At 48.3% G+C, this 19,960-nt stretch overlaps 1 protein-coding gene across 2 annotated transcripts in view; it reads left to right on the forward strand.

The window, feature by feature from the left end:
• The window catches only part of GOLM1 (golgi membrane protein 1), a 37,911-nt gene that overhangs the window by 968 nt on the left and 16,983 nt on the right, over nt 1–19,960 (forward strand). For both annotated transcript variants that reach the window (XM_014541243.1, XM_014541242.1), the window contains exons 2-3: nt 10,161–10,310; nt 11,405–11,584. In XM_014541243.1, the coding sequence (XP_014396729.1) occupies nt 10,182–10,310; nt 11,405–11,584 (309 nt within the window). In that variant the 5' untranslated portion in view covers nt 10,161–10,181. The remainder of the gene's footprint in view (nt 1–10,160; nt 10,311–11,404; nt 11,585–19,960) is intronic.

The following is a 19,960-nucleotide window of genomic DNA, read 5'->3' on the forward strand; positions in this document are numbered from 1 at the left end:
CGGAGCCCATGCGGAGCCCGTGTTGGGGGCGCCAGGGCCCCTCCTGCCTTCCCCACCTTTGGCATGTGAAGGCTCCACAAAACTTTAGCTCTGCTCTGAAGAGGGTCTTCGGGGTTTATATACGCTTTATATGTACACCCTGTTTAATATTTTAAATGTGTGTGTTGTTTTATTCTTTGGTAAAGCAAAATGGGGATAATAATCTATTTTGATAAATGTTCTTTTTAGCGGATCGTAAGAATCATTATTACATTCGGAATGCGGTGATGCTGCTAGCCATTTGCAGATGCCCCATGTCTAAAGTTGCCATTCGACGTTCCGAGATTTCCTTTGTCTGGTTGGGGTCTCCGAGGGCCGGCAGCCTGAAGTTATGCCGATGTTGAGGGACATTCGTAGGGGCGGATTACTAACCTGTCCAACAGCCGGATGAAATATTCAACAGCGCTGGAGGGTGACGCGGGGTTTGGCTTATGGCCATCGCATTGACTCAAATTGAGGCAGTTGTAGTATTTCTGGATTTTTCGGAGCGTGGGGCCTGGGGAGCCGTGTAACCTCCAGGAGGTCCTTGTGGTGGCCTGGGGCATTCTGGCTCCTCCCCCTCCTCCTGTCATCGAGGATAGAAACTAAGCTCATGCGATTGGGAAGAGGAATGTTACTTTATTCTTTAAGTAGAAACCAGCAACTTGCTAACCCTTACTGTCCTTGGGCCAGAACTCAATTTTTAAGGTGTCACCCGGTGAAAAAGACATTGAATTCTTAAGATGCTTAGAGGGGAAAGGTTAGCTCTTCAAGACATATTTTGTTCTCCTATGGAGAGGTGATCACATTTTTTTCATTGGTTTTGCTCAACCAAGGATGAGAGGAAGGAGGGCTGGGGAGTGAGGGAGGGGTCGGATTGCAGTGAGGTTGCTGTTAGGAGCTAAGGATGCCATCTGCTTTCTAACTGCTCCTCCAGTTGTTGATGGGGAATGCCAACGTTTTGCATTTATATATATTTTTTCATTGGGGGTGGGGGTGGGGGGGCGAGCAGAAACCGCAGTGAAGATGGTTGACCTGGTCAGGCCCAGGGCTCCTTGAGTCTATGTGGCCACCTTCCCCCAGCAGGGAGGGCACTGCTGACCCTGCTGACAATCCTGTGCTTGTTCCGCTGGGTTTCTGCATCTAAAGCAGGCAGGGTAGCCGGCAGAGCCTGGGAAACCGCCTCTACAGGGGAGAGTTGGAAGGTGGAGTGTCACCACGCAGGCTGTGATGAGCAGAGAGCTCCTTGATGGCACTTGAGCGAAAGGGAGCTTGTAGGCCACCCCTCTCTTCTAAAACTGCCTGGGGTGACCAGGAGGGAGGAGGGAGGCTGGGATGAGGGCTGAGAGCCCCTGTGCCCTGGGCTTTAATTCAGTTGTACTGTTGTTACTATGTTTATCTTTAGAAAAAAATAAGTTGCCTGAGGAAAAGATTCATTTCTTTTTCAATGACCTAACATGAGAAATAATATCCATAATTGGGGTAAGAAACAAAAATTTTTTTGTCAACAACCCCTTCCCCCCACACAAAAAAACACCCCCACTTTGTTAATTTTTTTAAACATTTGAAAAAGGAGAGGAATGGTCTTCATAGGCCTTTGCTCTCACCTTAGGAAAGTATGAGTGGTATTTCATTTGTCCCCAAAGAGCATTCTTTGATTGTGATGGTTTTCTAGACTTTCAAGTTACTGATGAAATACATTGAAAGAGAGACTTGGCTTGAAGTTAAAGAAGTGTTTCCTAAATTCCCAGCGGGTCTGCTTAGCTTCACACAGAAATTTCCTACACTTTCAGAAGAAAAGAAAAAGTGCATGCCTTGTCAGATTTTTACATTTTGATCTTATTTTTCTTTAAAACCCTTCAAGGCTGTGTTCATAAAACTTCCTCCAACTAAGATCTTTGAAGATTGATTAGTGCCTGACAGTAAGAAAATACTATATAATGAAACATTTTGTAGTTTGCTGTGATTTCCAAATTTTTTTATCATTCTCATTAGTAAAAAATTTTTAACACCTAAAACTTATATATGTTACTAGAGGCCCAGTGCATGAATTAGTGCACCAGTAGGGTCCCTCGGCCTGGCCTGCAGAATTGGGCTGAAACCAGCTCTCCAACATCCCCCGAGGGGTCCTGGATTGGGAGGAGGGCACAGGCCAGGCCAAGGAACCCCACTGGTGCACAATTGGGTCCGGGGAGGGACACAGGAGGTTAGCCAGCTGGGGAGGGACCGTGGGAGGGCTGCAGGGCATGTCTGGCCTGTCTCGCTCAGTCCTGATCAGCAGGACCCCAGCAGCAAACTGACCTACCAGTCGGAGTGTCTGCCCCCTGGTGGTCAGTGCACATCATAGCGAGCGGTTGAGTGGCCTTAGCATATCATTAGCATATTATGCTTTGATTGTTTGAATGGCCAACCAGACACTTAGCATATTAGGCTTTTATTATTATATACTAGAGGCCCAATGCACAAAATTTGTGCGAGAGTAGGCCTTCCTTACCCCGGCTGCTGGCACCGGCTTCCCTCTGGCACCTGGGACCAGGCTTCCCTTGAAGCCCCAGCTTTGTCTGGAAGGTCATCTGGAAGGATGTCTGGTATAATTAGCATATTACACTTTACTATTATAGAGGATATGTCAGTTATATCTCAATGAAATAACCTTTAGCTCTCCCCATACAAATACATGTGCTATTGTTATATTGTATCTCAAGGCCCAGTATACACTTAGGGCTGGATTCATTGTTAATAACAGTGGAGGTAAAACCCCATTTCAGATACTGCTTCTTGAATTTTGAGTATTTTGGGCCTGTTTCTGGTCAGATCAGAGTTTTTTACTTCATGCTGTGGCTCAGGCAGAGCTGACTCTGGGCGAGAAGCATGGACCTTCCAAACGGGGCTTGTGTTTGCCTGTGCTTGCGTTTGTTGGTGTGACCTAATTTGTGCTTTTTATAGGAATCGTAAAGCTTCATATCCTCTTTAATGTTTAGTTTAGTTATACTGTGTCAATCCACTTCTCTGTGCAAGTCCTGAAGGCAAAGAACACCTCAGGCACTCCCGAGGGGTGGTGGCGCGTGACCCTGGACAGAGAGACTCAGTGAGGAGGCAGTGTCAGTTTCTACTTTTATTAGCACTGCTAGTATTTTGCTGTAGCATAATAAAATTAGCATAACATGACAGTATAAAGTAATCAGCATAATTAGTACATACATAATATAATTTAAGTTACTACATGTAATACTGGTATCACTAAAACATAGTTGCTATCCTACTTTTTGGGTAAAAATAAATCTAACTCCTGGGCTTCCCTTCCCCAGCTCTGGAGCATCTTCTGCAGCCTCAGGGATGCCCGAGCCCTGCTGCAGACAGCTGCTTTCTCATTTTAGCCTCAGGTAATTCTTTCGTTTGCTCCTCTGGAAGAACCCCCTTAAGGCAGGTACAATTGATCTTTCCCCCTTTTTCAAATGAATAAACTGAGACTAAAAATGGTCATGTGTTTACTTGGTGGCAAGTAAATGATGGCATTTAATTTTCACACCTGTCTTAGGAGACAGACACCAAGGTTACCCCTTTACAGACGATTCCAGAGGGCTGGGAGGAACTGCCAGGTACGCAGGTAGAAACGGATTCTCACACTGCACTCCACCTCCTCTCCTTTACCTGCCCAAGCTCCAGATGGGGACCAGTGTCTTCTTTGTGTCCTTTGAAGATAGAGATCTATCTTGCCACCTTGGTGTCCCCAGTGACGGGTTCCAGCACAGAAGAGAGCCTTGGAATCTGTTTGAATGAGTTCTGTTTTGTTCTCTACTTCATAAACATACATGTGGTATAATCATTTTGTTTTAGCGGAAGCTGTAAAATACCATGATTTAATCTGGGAATGCCAAAAATACAGCTTCAAAACTGGCTAATATTACCAATGTATATCTTCCTTACATCTTAATTTAAAAATTATATATTTTTATTGACTTCAGAGAGGAAGGGAGAGGGAAAGAGAGAGAGAAACATCAATGATGAGAGAGAATCATTGATCGGCTGCCTCCTGCACACCCCCTACTGGGGATCGAGCCCGCAACTCAGGCATGTGCCCTTGACTGGAATCGAACCTGGGACCCTTCAGTCCACAGGCCAACACTTTATCCACTGAGTTAAACCAGCTAGGGCACATCTTAATTTTTTATTGTTATTGTTTGGCTTTTGTATTAAAAATATGCTCATTGAGGAGAAAAAGGCTGTGAAAAATAAAAAATGAAAGCTCTATTTCTACTCTTCCTTTCCTCTATACATTCTATTCTCACCATAGCTGGTATGTATTCTTCCTTTTTATATTTTGGAACTTTTTTTACTTGAGAGTTTGTATTTTTTAAAAATATATCTTTATTGTTTTTTGAGAGAGGAAGAGGAGAGAGAGAAAGAGAGAGAGAGAGAGAGAGGGGGAGAAAGAGAAACAAGATATGGATTTGCTGCCTTCCATATGCAACCTGACCAACTTGAGCCCACAACCTGGGCATATCCCCTGACGGAATCAACTGGGTGACCTCGAACTGACAACCTTTCTGTGCATAGGATGATGCTCCACCAGCTGAGCCACACTGACCAGGGCAACAGTTTGTATTGTGATTATCTTTTGTTCTATAACAAATCACCTCCAAACTCGAAACTGTCATTTTATCATTGCTCATGGGTCTGTAGGTTGCTTGGGCTCAGCTGAGTGGTTCTGCTCCATGTGATATTGGCCAGGGCAGCAGTCTTTCGAGGCTCAGTTGGGCTGGAACTTTGGCTATTACCAGTTTTTAAAAGTATTGCCTTGACAGATTTTTAGAAGAGACAAAATTATATACTAACTAGAGGCCTGGTGCATGAGATTCTTGCACTGGGGGAGGGGGCGAGGGGTTCCCTCAGCCTGGCCTGCGCTCTCTCACAATCTGGAAGCCCTCGGGGGATGTCCAGCTGATGAGGAGCGGGCCTAAGCAGGCAGTAGGACATCCTTAGCGCTGCCGCAGAGGCAGGAGAGGTTCCCGCCACCACCGCTGCACTCGCCAGCCATGAGCCCGGCTTCTGGGCTTCTGGCTGAGTGGCGCTCCCCCTGTGGGAGCACACTGACCACAAGCGGGCAGCTCCTGCGTTGTGCATCTGCCTCCTGGTGGTCAGTGCATGTCATAGCGACCGGTTATTCCACCATTCAGTTGATTTGCATATTAGCCTTTTATTATATAGGATTGTGGACTGGAAAGTGAGAGGAGGAGATTCTGTGTACGTTTTTAAAGTAATGTAAGGAGAACACAATAGACTTGGTTATTAACCCTCATAGTTTGGAGCCGACATTGACAAACTTGCCCTAAAGGTCCAGATAACAAATACTTTAACTGGTTTAATCCTCATACTAACCCTGAGAGATCTCTGTCTCAACCATTCAACCTCTGCCTGGCAGCCAGGAAGCAGCCTTGAGCAATTCTTGAAGGAATGGGCATGGCTGTGCCCGTGAAACTACATTTACAACACAGGCCAGCGGTGGCTCCTGGGCCTCGGTTTGCTGACCTGACTTGGAGACATCCTTGGGACAGGGGAGAATGATTTTAAACTCTCAAAACTGTGTTGGTGACTACATACTTCACCAGCCTCTGGGAGTAGTCTCGGGTCTGTTTGCTCACACAGTGACTTCTGAACCTCCAGGGGAGGCCGTTTCCTGAAAAAGAACAAAGGTGCACCTCCCCCCCACCCCCCTTACTGCGCCACCGAGAAGCCGAGTTGTCCCGCCTTGGTGATGAGGGTCAAACAGCTAACCTGATCTGCTTGCTCCTTTCTGTTTGCCCATATGATTAAAAACCCTTCTGGGAAAATAAGGAAGTGGGAGGAAAAGTATTTCACTAGGAGGTTCAAGGGGCTGATGCATTTGGCAGGTTGCCCATTTTCATATACTTTTTCTTAAAAAAAAGAAAAAAAAAAAAGAAGAGGTCTCTGTTCTCTTATAAGAATTTTTGTTGCCGAACCGGTTTGGCTCAGTGGATAGAGCGTCGGCCTGCGAACTCAAGGGTCCCAGGTTCGATTCCGGTCAAGGGCATGTGCCTTGGTTGCGGGCACATCCCTACTGGGGGGCCTGCAGGAGGCAGCTGATCGATGTTTCTCTCTCATTGATGTTTCTAACTCTCTATCCCTCTCCCTTCTTCTCTGTAAAAATTCAATAAAATATATTTTTAAAAAAAAAGAATTTTTGTTTTATAAGCCAACAATAATTTTAACCAAATTTAGACCAAATTTTAAAAATTAAGCCAGTAAGAAAGAATCTGCAGTGTTTATGTGACTTTTCCAATTTACCAAGAGACTTTCAATGCAGAAACACACAATTTTCACTGCAGGGGAGCCGGGGGTCGCAGGGGTTAGTTAATCAAGGTTAATCATTTTTTTAGTATGTCCAGATACCGGTAATCAAATACGAGACAAGACACAACCTGAAGCCTAAATGACAGTGAACATTAATATCAGCATATCTCCCATCCACTTTCATCGCCTCCTCCGTGCACGGATATTTAAGGTGGGGAGATAGGAGATTGTTTATTGTATTTGACAACTGTAAACGCTGGCTCTGAATTCCTGCCTGAAGTCCTCTCGGTCTTTGTCATTTCTCACCTGTGTCTGTCCCTTCTGTTCCGCAGCAGTGGTTACCACAGTCCCAGAAGTCCGTGGTGGAGCACCCGCAGGCCGGAAGCAGAGGTGCTGGCCCTTCCTTCCTCATGGGCCCCTTCTAACCTGGGCTGCCTGTGTCCATCTGGTGCCCAGGCTCTCCTGACTGTGCCCTCTGGGCAGCTGCACACCTTCCTGGTGTTAACATAAACATTCAAACCTGTAAATAATTTCTGGGAGCTTATTTGAGCCAAACTGTTGACAATTACTGGAAAACAGAATCTCAAGGAATTAAGATAATGCTCTGGAGAATGGTGCACCGCTGGGATCCCTTGGCCTGGCCAGCACCCTCTCGCAATCCGAGACCCCTGGGGGATGTCGGAGAGCCGGTTTCGGCTCGAATCCGCAGGCCAGGCCAAGGGCCCACTGGTGCACGAATTCGTGCACTGGGCCCCTAGTTTAAATGTAAATATGAAATCACAGATATGTTGAGAGGAGATATGGTATATGGGTAAATATATTTCGAAACTCAGAGTAGGAAATGTCTTTCTAAATCTGAAAAATCCAGAAGCAATAAAAGACGGACAAGATTAGGTTATTTTAAAAATACCACCAACTGCCCTAACCGGTTTGGCTCAGTGAATAGAGCGTCGTGGACAAGATTAGGTTATTTTAAAAATACCACCAACAGCCAAAAACTATGGGCAGATAATTTCACAAAGTCAAAGAACAAATGAAAATTTGAGAAAAAAATTATATAAGACCAAGAATTAGTTTATCTTTAATATACAGAGAGCTCTTAAAAATCAATAAGATGAACACTGCAGTTTAAAGTGGGCAAAGACTATGGAAAGGTATTTCACCAAAATGAACATACACATGGCCAGTGAATGAACAAGTGTTCATTTATGCTCATAACTAAGGAAGTGTATTTTAAAAATATTACTATGAATGAGATTACCAGACATTAAAATGTTTGTGTGTTATTATGTGAGAAAACAGATATTCTCCTACAGGTGGTGGGAGGGTAAATTATTGGAAATAATTTAGAAGCCAACATGGTAAGATTTCTCAAAACATTAGAAATTTAATTTATGAAAGAGTTGCAAAAATAGTACAGGTGGTTACCATATACTAGTATATTTCACCCATCTTCTTATGTTACCCTCCTACATACTTGTAGAGTTTATCAAAATTAAGACATTAACCTTGACACTATCTTATTATCCAAAGTACTTAATTTATTTGAATTTCACCGGTTTTTCTCCCTGGTGGTCTTTTTCTGTTCTAGGGTCCAGTGCAGGATCCCATCTTGCACTGAGTTCTCATGACTGTAATTATTATTAAGTCTGTGGCAGTTCCTTAGTCTTTTCTTTATTTTTCACGATCTTGAGAGATTTGAAGAGTGCTCGTCAGAGTTTTATAGGATGTTCTTCAACTGAGTTCCTCAGAATTTTTCTCCTGGTGCATCATATCAGGCGGTCCGTGATGTTGACAGAAGGGGGAGTCTGTTAGGATCCTCCAGTATAAAGGTATTGTTTTCCTTTCGTAGTTAAATATTTTAAAGGAGCTAAGAGCCGTCAGTGTTAAACACATATATTTAGGCCCAGCAATTCCACTTACCGAAGTTTATCCACCGCTGTCTGCGCAGGGGGTGACAGGACCCCTCGGCCCCTCGCACTGATGGGGGATTCAGCGAGGCCCTATTGGAAGCGCTTGGTCAGTGCCTCCCACGTAATGAGCTCCCTGCTGGCTCCCCCTCCCTTCCCAGAACCCGTGGAGGCCGGAGGTATTTGGAATTCTGAGTTCTTTCAGAATTCAGAAGCTAGTAAGAGGCATTTATTATATGTTATGTGGCAGCTCTGCAGCAGCACCCCATAGTCAAACACTGATCTTTCTGCATCGCGGTGTATGAATAGTCACATGACCGGAGGAAGGTAAAGACAATTTTTTAGTAGCTTCAGGTGAGTTCTGGCCAGACCTTGATCTGATTTCAGGTCAGGTTCTGTTGCCGGGTGAGTGATGAAAAATCCCTTTGGGGTTTTAGAGCATTTTGGAGTTCAGAATTGTGGGTGAGGGATTGTACACCTGCATACGAGATTGCAAACACAGATGCAGATGCGGAAGAGTGCTCGTGGCAGCATTGTTGGAAATAAGCCTGGAAAACCCCGCTGGCCCTTGGCAGGAGGTTGGCTAAGTCAGTCCTGGTTCACAGAGGTGCCCGAGGCAGCCCTTTAGAAAGAATGGGGCAAACTGTCATGTGCTGCCAGGAAAAGGGTAACAGGATGTGTCACTGATTGATTCAGGACATGTCCAGCACCACGTGGTGAGCTTGTTTGCACCCAGAAACATCGAGAATGAGGTTGAGAAACGTGGCTGCTCGTGAGAATGACCTGGGGAGATGATAAAGCACCATCACCTGGGCCCTGCCACGGTCGGGATTAGAGGCGGAGGCGTGGGGCCCAGGTGTCTGCACAGGCGCACCTCAGAGCGCCGGCGGCTCAGGTCCAGGCCGCCGCTGTAAAGCGAGTCATGTAAGTAAGCGGGTCATAATCTTTTTGCCGGTGGAGGGCCTTGCCTTCCATTTGTTAAAAAGGCAACACCTATGCACTTCAGGAAACAGACCAGCAATAAAATAAGGTCTGCCTGTATTAAGAAGGAGGACATCTCCCAGTGACGCTCTTAGAAATACCGTAGGGTAAGAACGCCCCGTCAGCTCTCCTGTGCTCTCACTCTCAAGACCTTGACCTCAAAGGTGAGTCCCTGGTGGTCTCTCCCCCTCCTCCCCTTTCCTCTCCACCCCTCCTCCCTCCTCCCTCTCCCTCCTCCATTGCTGGCCCCACCTGGCATAGAAGCAGTTCCTGCTCATTGCCCTCCCTCTGATAAGGTCCTGCTTTATCTGGCTCAGCTGAAGCCTTTTGGCAAAGTCAACTTTTCCTTGTCCCTGGTGCCCAGCGCTGGCATCCAGCCAGACCTGGCGTTGGGTTGAAGTCCGTGAACCAAATGGATGGCTCCTTTCTTGTCAGCCGAGTCTGTTTCTTTTAAGAACGTGGTGCCCTCTGCAGCTCTCCAAGCCTCCCTTCCTTGGACGTGCAGTGCGCTCCGCGTGCTGTGGTCCCACCGGTAAGGGAGAGGAGCTCGGAAGCTGGTGCCCGCCTCACTCCTGCCCGCAGGCCCTGCCTGTCCCGGGACTTACACAGTGCAGGTCACACTCCTCACACGCCCCGTTGCTCAGGAAACACGTTGGCTGGTGCCCTTAGTGATTCCACCCCCACTTTACAGCAGAGGGAACGGGAGCCTGAGAGAAATGGTTACTTGCCGAGGTCCGTGAGCGAGCCCGGGGGCCAGCCACGCTGCCCGCTGCGGTGCTGCCCGCCTGCTCTCCCTCTGCAGCTCCGCGTTCCAAGGAGAGGACGCCAGTTGTGCTTTGGGGCAGGACGCCTTCCGCTTGGTTGTGACAGTGGACGTGGCCTGCGTCGGCCGTGGAGTACTAATATTGACGCTTGTTTATCTTTGCGTTTATTTGGCAGATTCTCAGCCTGGCCTATGAGATGATGGGACTGGGAAACGGGCGTCGGACCATGAAGTCGCCGCCCTTTGTGCTGGCTGCGCTGGTGGCCTGTATCATCGTCCTGGGCTTCAACTACTGGATTGCGAGCTCCCGGAGCGTGGATCTCCAGGTATTTTGCTTGTTCAGTTTTGTTTGTGTGGCTGCCATAGAGTATTTCACGTTGCTGGGTGGTGGGGCCTGAGGGGTTTGGCTTGCATTTATCGCCCCCCTGAGGCGTTGTTCAATGGTGTGTGCTCCTTGTAATGCCAGTGCAGGCTCTGCATGTGCCTCCATATCGGACCAAGCTCCTTCCTCATTCTCTAAGCCCTCAGTCTGCCTTTAGTGAGAATCCTGTTAGCCACTTAGCAAGAATCCACTTCTAGCAAGATGTCTCCTCCTGATACTTTTCCACATCTTGACCCCCTCAGTCTGTTCTTTGGCTATCAATCCGCTGCTGTCTTTGCTGTATTCAGAGTTGAGCATGGTTTCTCTGCCGCACCCCCTCCCCCCGCCCCCCCAGGTCATGACCCTGTGGGGTAGTCTCGAATACAATTTTCCCTACTGTGTTAATAAGCATCAGAATAGTTTTTATTTAACAGTGGATTGTATACATCATCATCTTTTGTACACAACTCTACAAGGTTGGGACTTTATTCTTCCCATTTTACAGGTAGGCAAACTGAGGCCCAGAGAGGTAAAGTACCTGGGGAGCTGGGATTCCAACCCAGTCTGTCTGACGTCAGAGCTTGGGCTCTTAGCCCTGGAACTTCGTTGCCCCTGAGTCTTTTGTCCTCCTCCTGCTTACGCTCCAGGGGTCTAGAGCCTTTGTCTGAGCCATGTTCTCTGCACAGATGGGCTCTTGGCATCTGGTGTTGGAGAACTGAATCTCTTTTTAGAAATCTTGTCTGATAAGGAGTCCTTAAGTGCCCTTAACAACTTAAGTGGGGAAAAGGAACTAAATACTTGAGCAGCATCTGGTAAAGCATGAGGCATTTTATGTATTTATTTAAAGCTCACAAAATCCCTGTGCAGGGTGTGGCAGTGAATTCCATTGCTTGTAGAAAAACCTCTGTAGCTTCTACACAGGTGGCTGCAGATTGAGCCTTGGGCACAGCCTGTGGGTGAAGGCGTGCTGCTGGCTTTGGGCCCGGGTTGTCTTTGCGCAGGTGGTCTGGTCTCCAGGGAGGGCCTGACATTTGCCCTCACACTGTGGTGTCCTTGTAGACGCGGATCATGGAGCTGGAAGGCAGGGTCCGCAGGGCGGCCGCCGAGAGAGGCGCGGTGGAGCTGAAGAAGAACGAGTTCCAGGGGGAGCTGGAGAAGCAGCGGGAGCAGCTGGACAAAATCCAGTCCAGCCACAACTTCCAGATGGAGAGCGTCAACAGGTTACACCAGGATGAAAAGGCAAGGCCGGCTTGGGTTCTAGACACCAGCTTCCACGCTGGGCAGCTCTTCTCCATGGGAGGGGGAGCAGTGTGTGTGTGTCCCTGGAATTAACCGAGATTAGCCTCTTGATGAAGCTCTGGGTATCTCCCCGTCTGGATGGGCTTCTTGTAAAACCCTTTGCAATGGGGATAAATGAGAGAAATGAAAAGAACTATCTTAGCATCAGATTATCCGCCTGTTGGCTTTTTTATTATTTTTTTAATCTTTTTTTTTTATTGTTTAAAGTATTACATATGTCTCCTTTTCCCCCCAATTGACCCCTCCCAGGCCACTCCCATCCCCCAGGACAAGCCCCCACCACCCCACTGTCCGTGTCCATTGGTTACGCTAATATGTATACATACAAGTCCTTTGGTTGATCTCTTACCCCGCCACCCCCTCCTTTGGTTCTCTTACCCCTCCACCCCCCTTCCCTCTGAGCTTGGACGGTCTGTTTGGTGTTTCTTTGTTTCTGGATCTATTTTTGTTCATCAGTTTATGTTGATCATTATATCCCACATATGAGTGAGATCATGTGATATTTATCTTTCTCCGACGGGCTTGTTTTGCTTAGCCTAATGCTCTCCAGATCCATCCATGCTGTTGCAAATGGTAAAACTTCCTTATTTTTTATAGCAGCATAGTATTCCATTGTGTAGATGTACCACGGTTTTTAATTCACTCATCTGTTGATGGGCACTTAGGCTGTTTCCAAATCTTAGCTATTGTAAATTGTGCTGCTATGAACATAGGGGTGCATATATCCTTTCTGATTTCTTGGGATATATTCCTAGAAGTGGGATCACTGGGTCAAATGGGAGTTTCATTTTTAACTTTTTGAGGAAACGCCATACTGTTTTCCACAGTGGCTACACCAGTCTGCATTCCCACCAGCAGTGCACGAGGGTTCCTTTTTCTCCCCTGTTGGCTTTTTTTCTTACTGTCCTCAAAGTCCCTGCTGTGAGCCGGGCCTGTGCTGGATTTGTGTCTTAAGAAGAGTAATATTTGTGCTCTTTATATCGGATGATTGGAAAGGTTGCATGAGGGATCAATTGGGAAAATACTAACAGAGAGTAGGCGATTCAAGGATGCTGGATTTTAAGTTAAAAAAAAAACACATTTGATTTTGAGGCCTCAGCTGATCTTGGGGATTGAACTGTCATTTTGTTTTTCTTTTTTTTTGTCTCCTTATCTGTTGCAGAATTAGGTATGTTTATGGCGGCTTGATACATAAATGCAATTATTTGAGTTCATATTGTATTGCTACAACGTGGTGGAAGCCCTCATATAGTTGTATATAAGAAGAGTTATACAGCTTTGTTTTGCAACAGAAATGATTGTGTAGAAGTTAACCTTAAATAACTTTCAAAAAAGTCTTTCTCAATTATCAAAATATTATAGACAGTTTTGAAAATACAAAAAAGAAATTTAAAATCACCTGCAGTTCCATCACTCAGAGATTAACTACTGAGAAGCACTCACCCCCTTTAAACAAAAATAGATTGCATCTAAGCTTTTCTTTCTTTTTTTTTTTTTTAAATATATTTTATTGATTTTTTACAGAGAGGAAGGGAGAGGGATAGAGAGTCAGAAACATCGATGAGAGAGAAACATCGATCAGCTGCCTCCTGCACACCCCCTACTGGGGATGTGCCCACAACCCAGGTACATGCCCTTGACCGGAATCGAACCTGGGACCTTTCAGTCTGCAGGCCGATGCTCTATCCACTGAGCCAAACCGGTTACGGCTAAGCTTTTCTAAATCACTGTTATATTCAAGCTTTTATAAATGTGCGTATGCCATGAAAATTATAGAATGTAAAGGGGGCTCTTTAAATGATACATACATTTGAACACATCTAGTTTGCACATCATTTAAGAAGACCTGGAAACTCTTGGCTTATTTCATTGTTATTTCAGGGCTGTTGAGGCAACCACTTCAGTGATAGAAAACAGGAGTATAATTCGAGATAAGAGAGAATTCTTCATAAACGTTTGCTGAAGGGAACTGTAGATTCCCTTGACGTCTGATTGGCTGAGGTGACTAGGTTTTGGACATGAAGATGTACATTTGATTCAGGTGAACAGGAGTGCACATACACCTGTTACTGCTTCATAACAAATTACCCCAAAACATAGTGATTTAAAACCATGACAGCGTGTATGCTGCTCAGGTGTCTGCTTTTTGGGAGGGCTTCGTGGGGCAGCTGTGTGTACTCTACTCACTGTGTCACCGTCTGGGGTGCCTCGAAGTTGGGGGGCAGAAGGTCTCCTCACTCGTGTCTGGTGACCAGAGGCCTCCGTGGGGCCGGGGCTGAAGCACCTGTATGGCTTTTCTGCATGGCTGCTTGCGTTCCTTTAACTGTGGAGGCTGGATTCCCAGGGCAAGCATCCTGCAGAGGGAGGGAGGCAGCGAGGGAGGGAGAGGGGGAGCCAGGAGGAAGCTGTCACCTGTGTATGTGTTCCCAGGTCTGCCATAACAAATTACCATAAATTGAGTGGCTTAAAGCAACGAAGATTAACTCCTTCAAGGTCTGGAGGCTTGGAAGTCCCAAATCAGGGTGTCACAGGACCTAGGAGGCTCCATCGGAGGATCCTTCCTGTGCTCTTGCAGCTTCTGGCGTCTGCTGGCACCTTTGACGTGACTTGACCTGCACTTGTATCCCTGTGATCTCTGCCGCTGTTCGCACAGGGCGTGTCCTCCACGCCTCTGCAGCTTTGCCTGTTCTCTTCAGTCACATCGATTTAGGACCCACCCTCGGGACTTTAGCTTAATTACAGCCGCATAGGCCCTGTTTCTGAATAGGCTTTTCATAGGTTCATGTATAGGTTCTGGGTGGACATGGGTTTTCGGGGTAAAAGCCATGGCACCTGTTTCGTCGTCAGCAGGGCCATCTCCTCTGCGGTGGCTGGAAGTGCGTGGCCGAGGCCAGCCCAGAGGGAAGGGGCGAGGGAATCAGCCTCTGTCTTTGTCAGAAACCTGAGGTCACATTGTCAACCGCCAAATGTGTGTGGTTATAAATAACCTTTACGCAGCCAGCAGGGAAATGCTGTTTTCTTTTTAGATTTATATGTGTGTGTGTATAAAATAAGTGTTTAGGGGGCCCCAGTAGAAAGAGGCCTTCAGGTTCTAGTTTTTGGCAAAAGCTAACGGAGAGTCGCTGGTGCCGGTCTGCACTAGCGTCTCAGGACGGCACAGGATGTTCCATTCACTCTTTTACTTGGTTGTCGGAAGGCAGATCAGTCCTTTTGGGTCTGAAGACTTAGCGAGATCTCGGGTCCTCTCCTGGCCCCTGGCTGCCGCACATGACCTCCTCTCTGAAATGCCTGGGGAAAGAATCAGAAGACCCTGAGTGACTTAGTAGCACTTCATCCAGAGAACACCCAGCTTCCTGCTGCTGTGTTCATTTTTGCTTGCTACCAGTTGGAGTCAGGAGTAGCTTCATTTTGTACAATTTTATTTGTGACGTTCATGCTAGGCTGTTTTCTTGCAGCCATTTATCTGATGTTGAAATTTAGGCTTTTCATTTGCTGTTAAAATATGTAAATGAAAAAAAAATATGTGAATGAGCAGTGCATTCAGTAGTGCAAAGCAAATCGTTTGAGTACCATTTTATTTGTAATGGAAATACAGTACTGTCCTGTGTGCCACGCCAGCACGACCAAGGGTGATCCCAAGTGGGGGTGGGGTGTGTGTGTGTGAAAGGATTAAGGAAAAACAGACAAGAGAATAATAGCTGGGTCTCGGTGGGACGCTGCCTCCCTGATGAGGAGACAACGACAGCGTCCACAAGCCGTGTCTTTATTTTATAGCAGATGCCACGAGGCAAAGTAGGGGCGTGATCACATTGTTTACAGCATTCTCGTGAGTTCCAACCCTACTCAACTACATGCACCTGAACTCTAGCACAAGGCACGTGGGGCCACGTGTTTGGACCATAGGTTCAAGCTTACAACCACAGCCGTTGGCTATAATTGTGCTGGGGGCGGGGGGCCCTGCCCTCCAGCTGGGACTTGCACGTGGCAATGAGAGGAGCCTGTCCTTTCATTAGTCCAAGGCTTGAGCCTGGCCAAAACACCGTAACCGCGCCCCACAGTCCTGAAGGGCAGCCGTGGCCTAAAAAAGAAAGATGGCTGAGTGGGAGATGAGAGGAGGGGATGTTGGGGATATGTTAATTCATCTGTGTCCAGAAGAGAAAAGCTTACAGGCGGAGGCAGTGGGGAAGGGGAGGGAGAACGGGCCTGCCATTCACCTAGCCTCACCTTCGTCACTCACCTGTGTGACCTGCGTCTGCTTTGAGGTGGCTTCGGTGAGCTTCCAGGTTTCTCCTTTCTTGCCTGGTAGGTAACTTGGTGCGTGAGGAGACTCCCAGGCCTTATTGGAGGGGGTGTGGCATGACATTGCCATGCTTCAGAGGGCTTTCCTGTTGTCAGTGACGGGTGAGTGGCTTTTCCCTGGCTGCTGGGCGGGGAAAGCGAGGAGAGCCGAGATGGTTTGTGTCGTGGGTTCTCGTGTGGCCGTGGGCCTGGGCGGGGGGCTGCTCCCTTCGGCGTGGGTTCCTGTGGGTGATTCTCAGGAAGATTCTGCCCCTTCAAAAGGACGTGACTAAAATTAAGCAGCTTGGTCTTTTGTCCTGGCTTAGAGTGCTTTCACACAAGAACACGCTTAAGGTGCCGACGGGGAGACAGGTGTGGCCTTTGGGATGGAGGTGCAGGCTGCACCCTGAGAGGTCGCTGGCTGGCTCCAGGGCCCTGCAGCGTGGCCGGGGCTGGCCCAGGCTGCTGGCTCCACCACTGCCTGCCCTGCAGCAGGACACGGCTCTCGGGGTTCCAGTTTCTCCGCTCCGGGTCGGCTTTCCTTGTGCACCTGAGAGCGAGGCGATTTTCTTCTGCAGACGCGCTTTCTCGTTTGTTTGTTTGGTTTTTTTTTTGGAGGGCCAGAGTAGATCACTGTTGTTTCTTTGCTTTTTGTCACCTCTTCTCCCTGTGACTGATGGAAGAATCAAGGCTTCTAGAAAAGCGTTTCTGTTTTTATCCCCATTCCTTTTCTGTGTTCAGTTCTGACTGTCTGCTCAGGATGCTGCCGGGCACTGGGCTTGTGCCCCGTCGGGACCAGGCTGTGCCTGTTGTCTGTGCATCTCCCATTGGGTGCTGCGGAGAGATGAGTAAATGGGTCTGTTGGAGCCAGTCATAGACAGAAGTCACTCTAGCTGTTTGATGCAAAAACGATTTGGTACAGGAAGTAGATGCTGATGGGATGGTGGGAAGGGCCTGGGGGAGCAAGCTTGCTGGGATGGCTCACCGGTCAGGACCAGCCCCAGGGCCCGACCCGAGGCTGAACCAGGAGGCTGCCGCGGGGCCTTTGCTCAGACACAGGGCCGCCGCACTCTTTGCTCGGTTCTGCACCTCCGGCCTCTAACCCCGTCAGCATTCCAGTTTCCAGGGAGTGTATCTGATTGGATCTAAGTCCCACTGGGAAGGAATCTGGAAAATGTACATTAGCTTCCGAGCCTCTTCAGGAAGGCACAGCAAAGGCTGTGTGCCACCGATGCCGACCTGCGTCCGCCCCCAGGCATGCAGGGAGGGGTGCCCAAGTGCTGTGGGGGTCACAGGAGAGTGTCCTCCACCGAGACGCCTGGAAGCCAGGTGAATGTCCCTGGAGGGTGGCGGGAGGTGGGAGCAGCACCCCGTGGCTGGGTGTGCGGCTGGTTTTTATCTCCATTACTTTTCTGTTTTTATCCCCATTAAATTTAGGAACATATAGGGAGTACACAGGAGCACAGGGACCCTTTCACACAGGGTCTTTTAAGCCACTTACAGTTTGGACTTGAGCTGGAGGACGGGGGACCCATCATAGGGTTTAATCTGTGGATCAAGGTCATCAGATCAGGTCTGGGGGTTTACAAGGTGGGTCCTGGCCCTGGGGCGGGGAGCAGGGCAGAGAGGAGGCAGCTCTTGAAATACTTGAAGCAAAAATTATGTGCTGAGTTGAGGTAAGAGTGGAATGAATTCTGCAAAGTGAGCAGATGCGAGAGGCAGCCAGCAGGACAGGCCTGGGTGACAGGTGCAACATGGAGAAGGGGAGAGAGAGGCTGCTATAAATAGATACTTGGCTCTTCTCTGCTGCTGGGACTCTCTCTGTCCTCCCTTCTTATTCTTCAGGGCCTGAGCTGTCCCTGCCAGCCTGTGGCTGTTGAGCACTGAAAATGTCCCAATTGGGATGTGCTGTAATGTGAATAGGTTTGAAGGCTTAGTATGAATAGAAAAGCAAAATATCTCATGAATACTGTTCTATGTTCATTACATCCGAGATCAGCCATTTAAGTTGTTCCTTTTCTTTTTCTGTTTGTTTCAGCTCTGGTGTTCAGAGGGAAGGAGGCTTTGATCGCTAGGCGAGGTGGAAGTTTAAGTGTACAGTTCATGTTGTTGTACAAAAGATCTCTGGATAGTTTTTATCTTGCAACACTAGGACTCCATGCTCATTCAACCCTAACTCCCCTCCCCGCACCCTCAGCCCTTGGCAACTGTCCGCTTTTCTACTTTCTGTTTCTCTGATTTTGACTGCTTTAGATCCTTCCTCTGAGCGGAATCATGTAGCATTTGTCCTTTTGTGACTGGATTGTTTTGCTTAGCACTCTGTCCTCCAGGTTCTTCCCTGCTGCCTCACGTGGCATTCTGTCTTAAAGGCTGCATAACAGTCTGCTGCGTGCACACTGTCTTCACCATCGAGGACGCGGGGTTGCTGCAGCGCTGACGCCTGTGAATAGTGCTGCTGTGAAACATGGGGCTGCAGATACCGCCTCGAGGTCTTGCTTTGAGTTCTTTCAGACAAATCCCCGGAGTGGGGATGCCGGGCTACGTGCTCATCTTTGGTCTTTTTGGCTGGACGGGTGCAAGCCTTTTCTGAGAGGAGCAGGAGCTGCACGCTGTGTAAATCGGATTCCTGGCTGTGCGAATCCTCCTGTCACTGCGGGTTCTCTTCTCTCTGCTGCCCGAGAATATTTTTTGTTGGTGAAGAATATCTATAAAGACCCCTCTTGATAACCTCTCCCTGAGAGAGTAATTATCCTATATACCAGTGGTTCTCAACCTTCTGGCCCTTTAAATACAGTTCCTCATGTTGTGACCCAACCATAAAATTATTTTCGTTGCTACTTCATAACTGTAATGTTGCTACTGTTATGAATCGTAATGTAAATATCTGATATGCAGGATGGTCTTAGGCGACCCCTGTGAAAGGGTCGTTCGACCCCCAAAGGGGTCGCCACCCACAGGTTGAGAACCGCTGCTATATAATAAAAGTCTAATAAGCAAATTGTCCCCTCGACAGGGAGTTTGACCAGGGGGTGGGGGCGGCAGGTGGCTGGGGGAAGGAAGGTTCCGGCCGCCAGCGGCAAGGCCCCAACCAGCAGCCGGCAGCCACTAGGGCCCCAACCCGTGCTAGAATTTCATGCACTGGGCCTCTAGTACAGTATATAATCACTGTGACTTCTTCCCTGTTATACCAGGAAATGTGCCTTTGCTCAGGTCTCCCAGAATCAACACCAGATTAGTCTGGCCAGATTTCATTTCTGGTGCACACCCCTGTATTCACAAACACCTGACTCCAGGAAACTGTCCAGGCCAGAGAAAGAGCGGGGGCTGGGCAGAGAGGTCCAGGGGAAGCCAGAGGCACAGAGGGGGGAGGCGGTGTGGTTGGCATCATCACCGGGAACCAGAAATGGGACAGAAACGTGTCTCCAAGTTACGGGCGGCATTTTCCAAGCTTCGTTGATTATGACACAGGAAGAAACTTTCCCAGGTGGCCCCGTGCACAGTGTGTGCACAAAACAGTGCTTCCAGCGTGAGGTGCTCTGGTGTGTAATATTCCAGTCCAGGCCTCTTCAGGTTTTTGTTCGCCGTTAGTGCTGGGCACAGTCCACTGGATTGGTGTCCTGCTCGAGGTTTAGACCCAGTTTGGCAAGTAGTGATGGAATGCTCGCTCCCGGAGCTGGCGCTGGGGCTCAGGTGTGGCTTTGCTTGTTTGCTGTGGAGAGAGCCGCGGGACTGGAGCTTCCGAAGCAGCCTGTGCCTCAGAGGAGGAGCACCTGCCCGCTCACGCAGCTGGCAGCTGGCGTGAGGAGAAGGGAGCACCTGGATGTGGAGCCTCCGCAGAGACCTGCTGTAAGGTGTTCACTCGGCACGCACAGGCTGCTGGTCCCGCTCAGCTGCACACTCATTTCTCTTTCTTGCTGCTGCTTTTACGTTGTTGTCCTGAGTCCTGTGCGGCCTTTTCCCTGTTCTGTTGTCAGCGTTCCCAAATCTGTGTCACTAACTGGGTGTGAGCCCCGCACTCCCCAGGCTTGCCGACCGTGG

This window comes from Myotis brandtii, unplaced genomic scaffold, assembly GCF_000412655.1.
Source record: "Myotis brandtii unplaced genomic scaffold, ASM41265v1 scaffold266, whole genome shotgun sequence".
In the NCBI taxonomy this organism is placed as follows: Eukaryota; Metazoa; Chordata; class Mammalia; order Chiroptera; family Vespertilionidae; genus Myotis; species Myotis brandtii.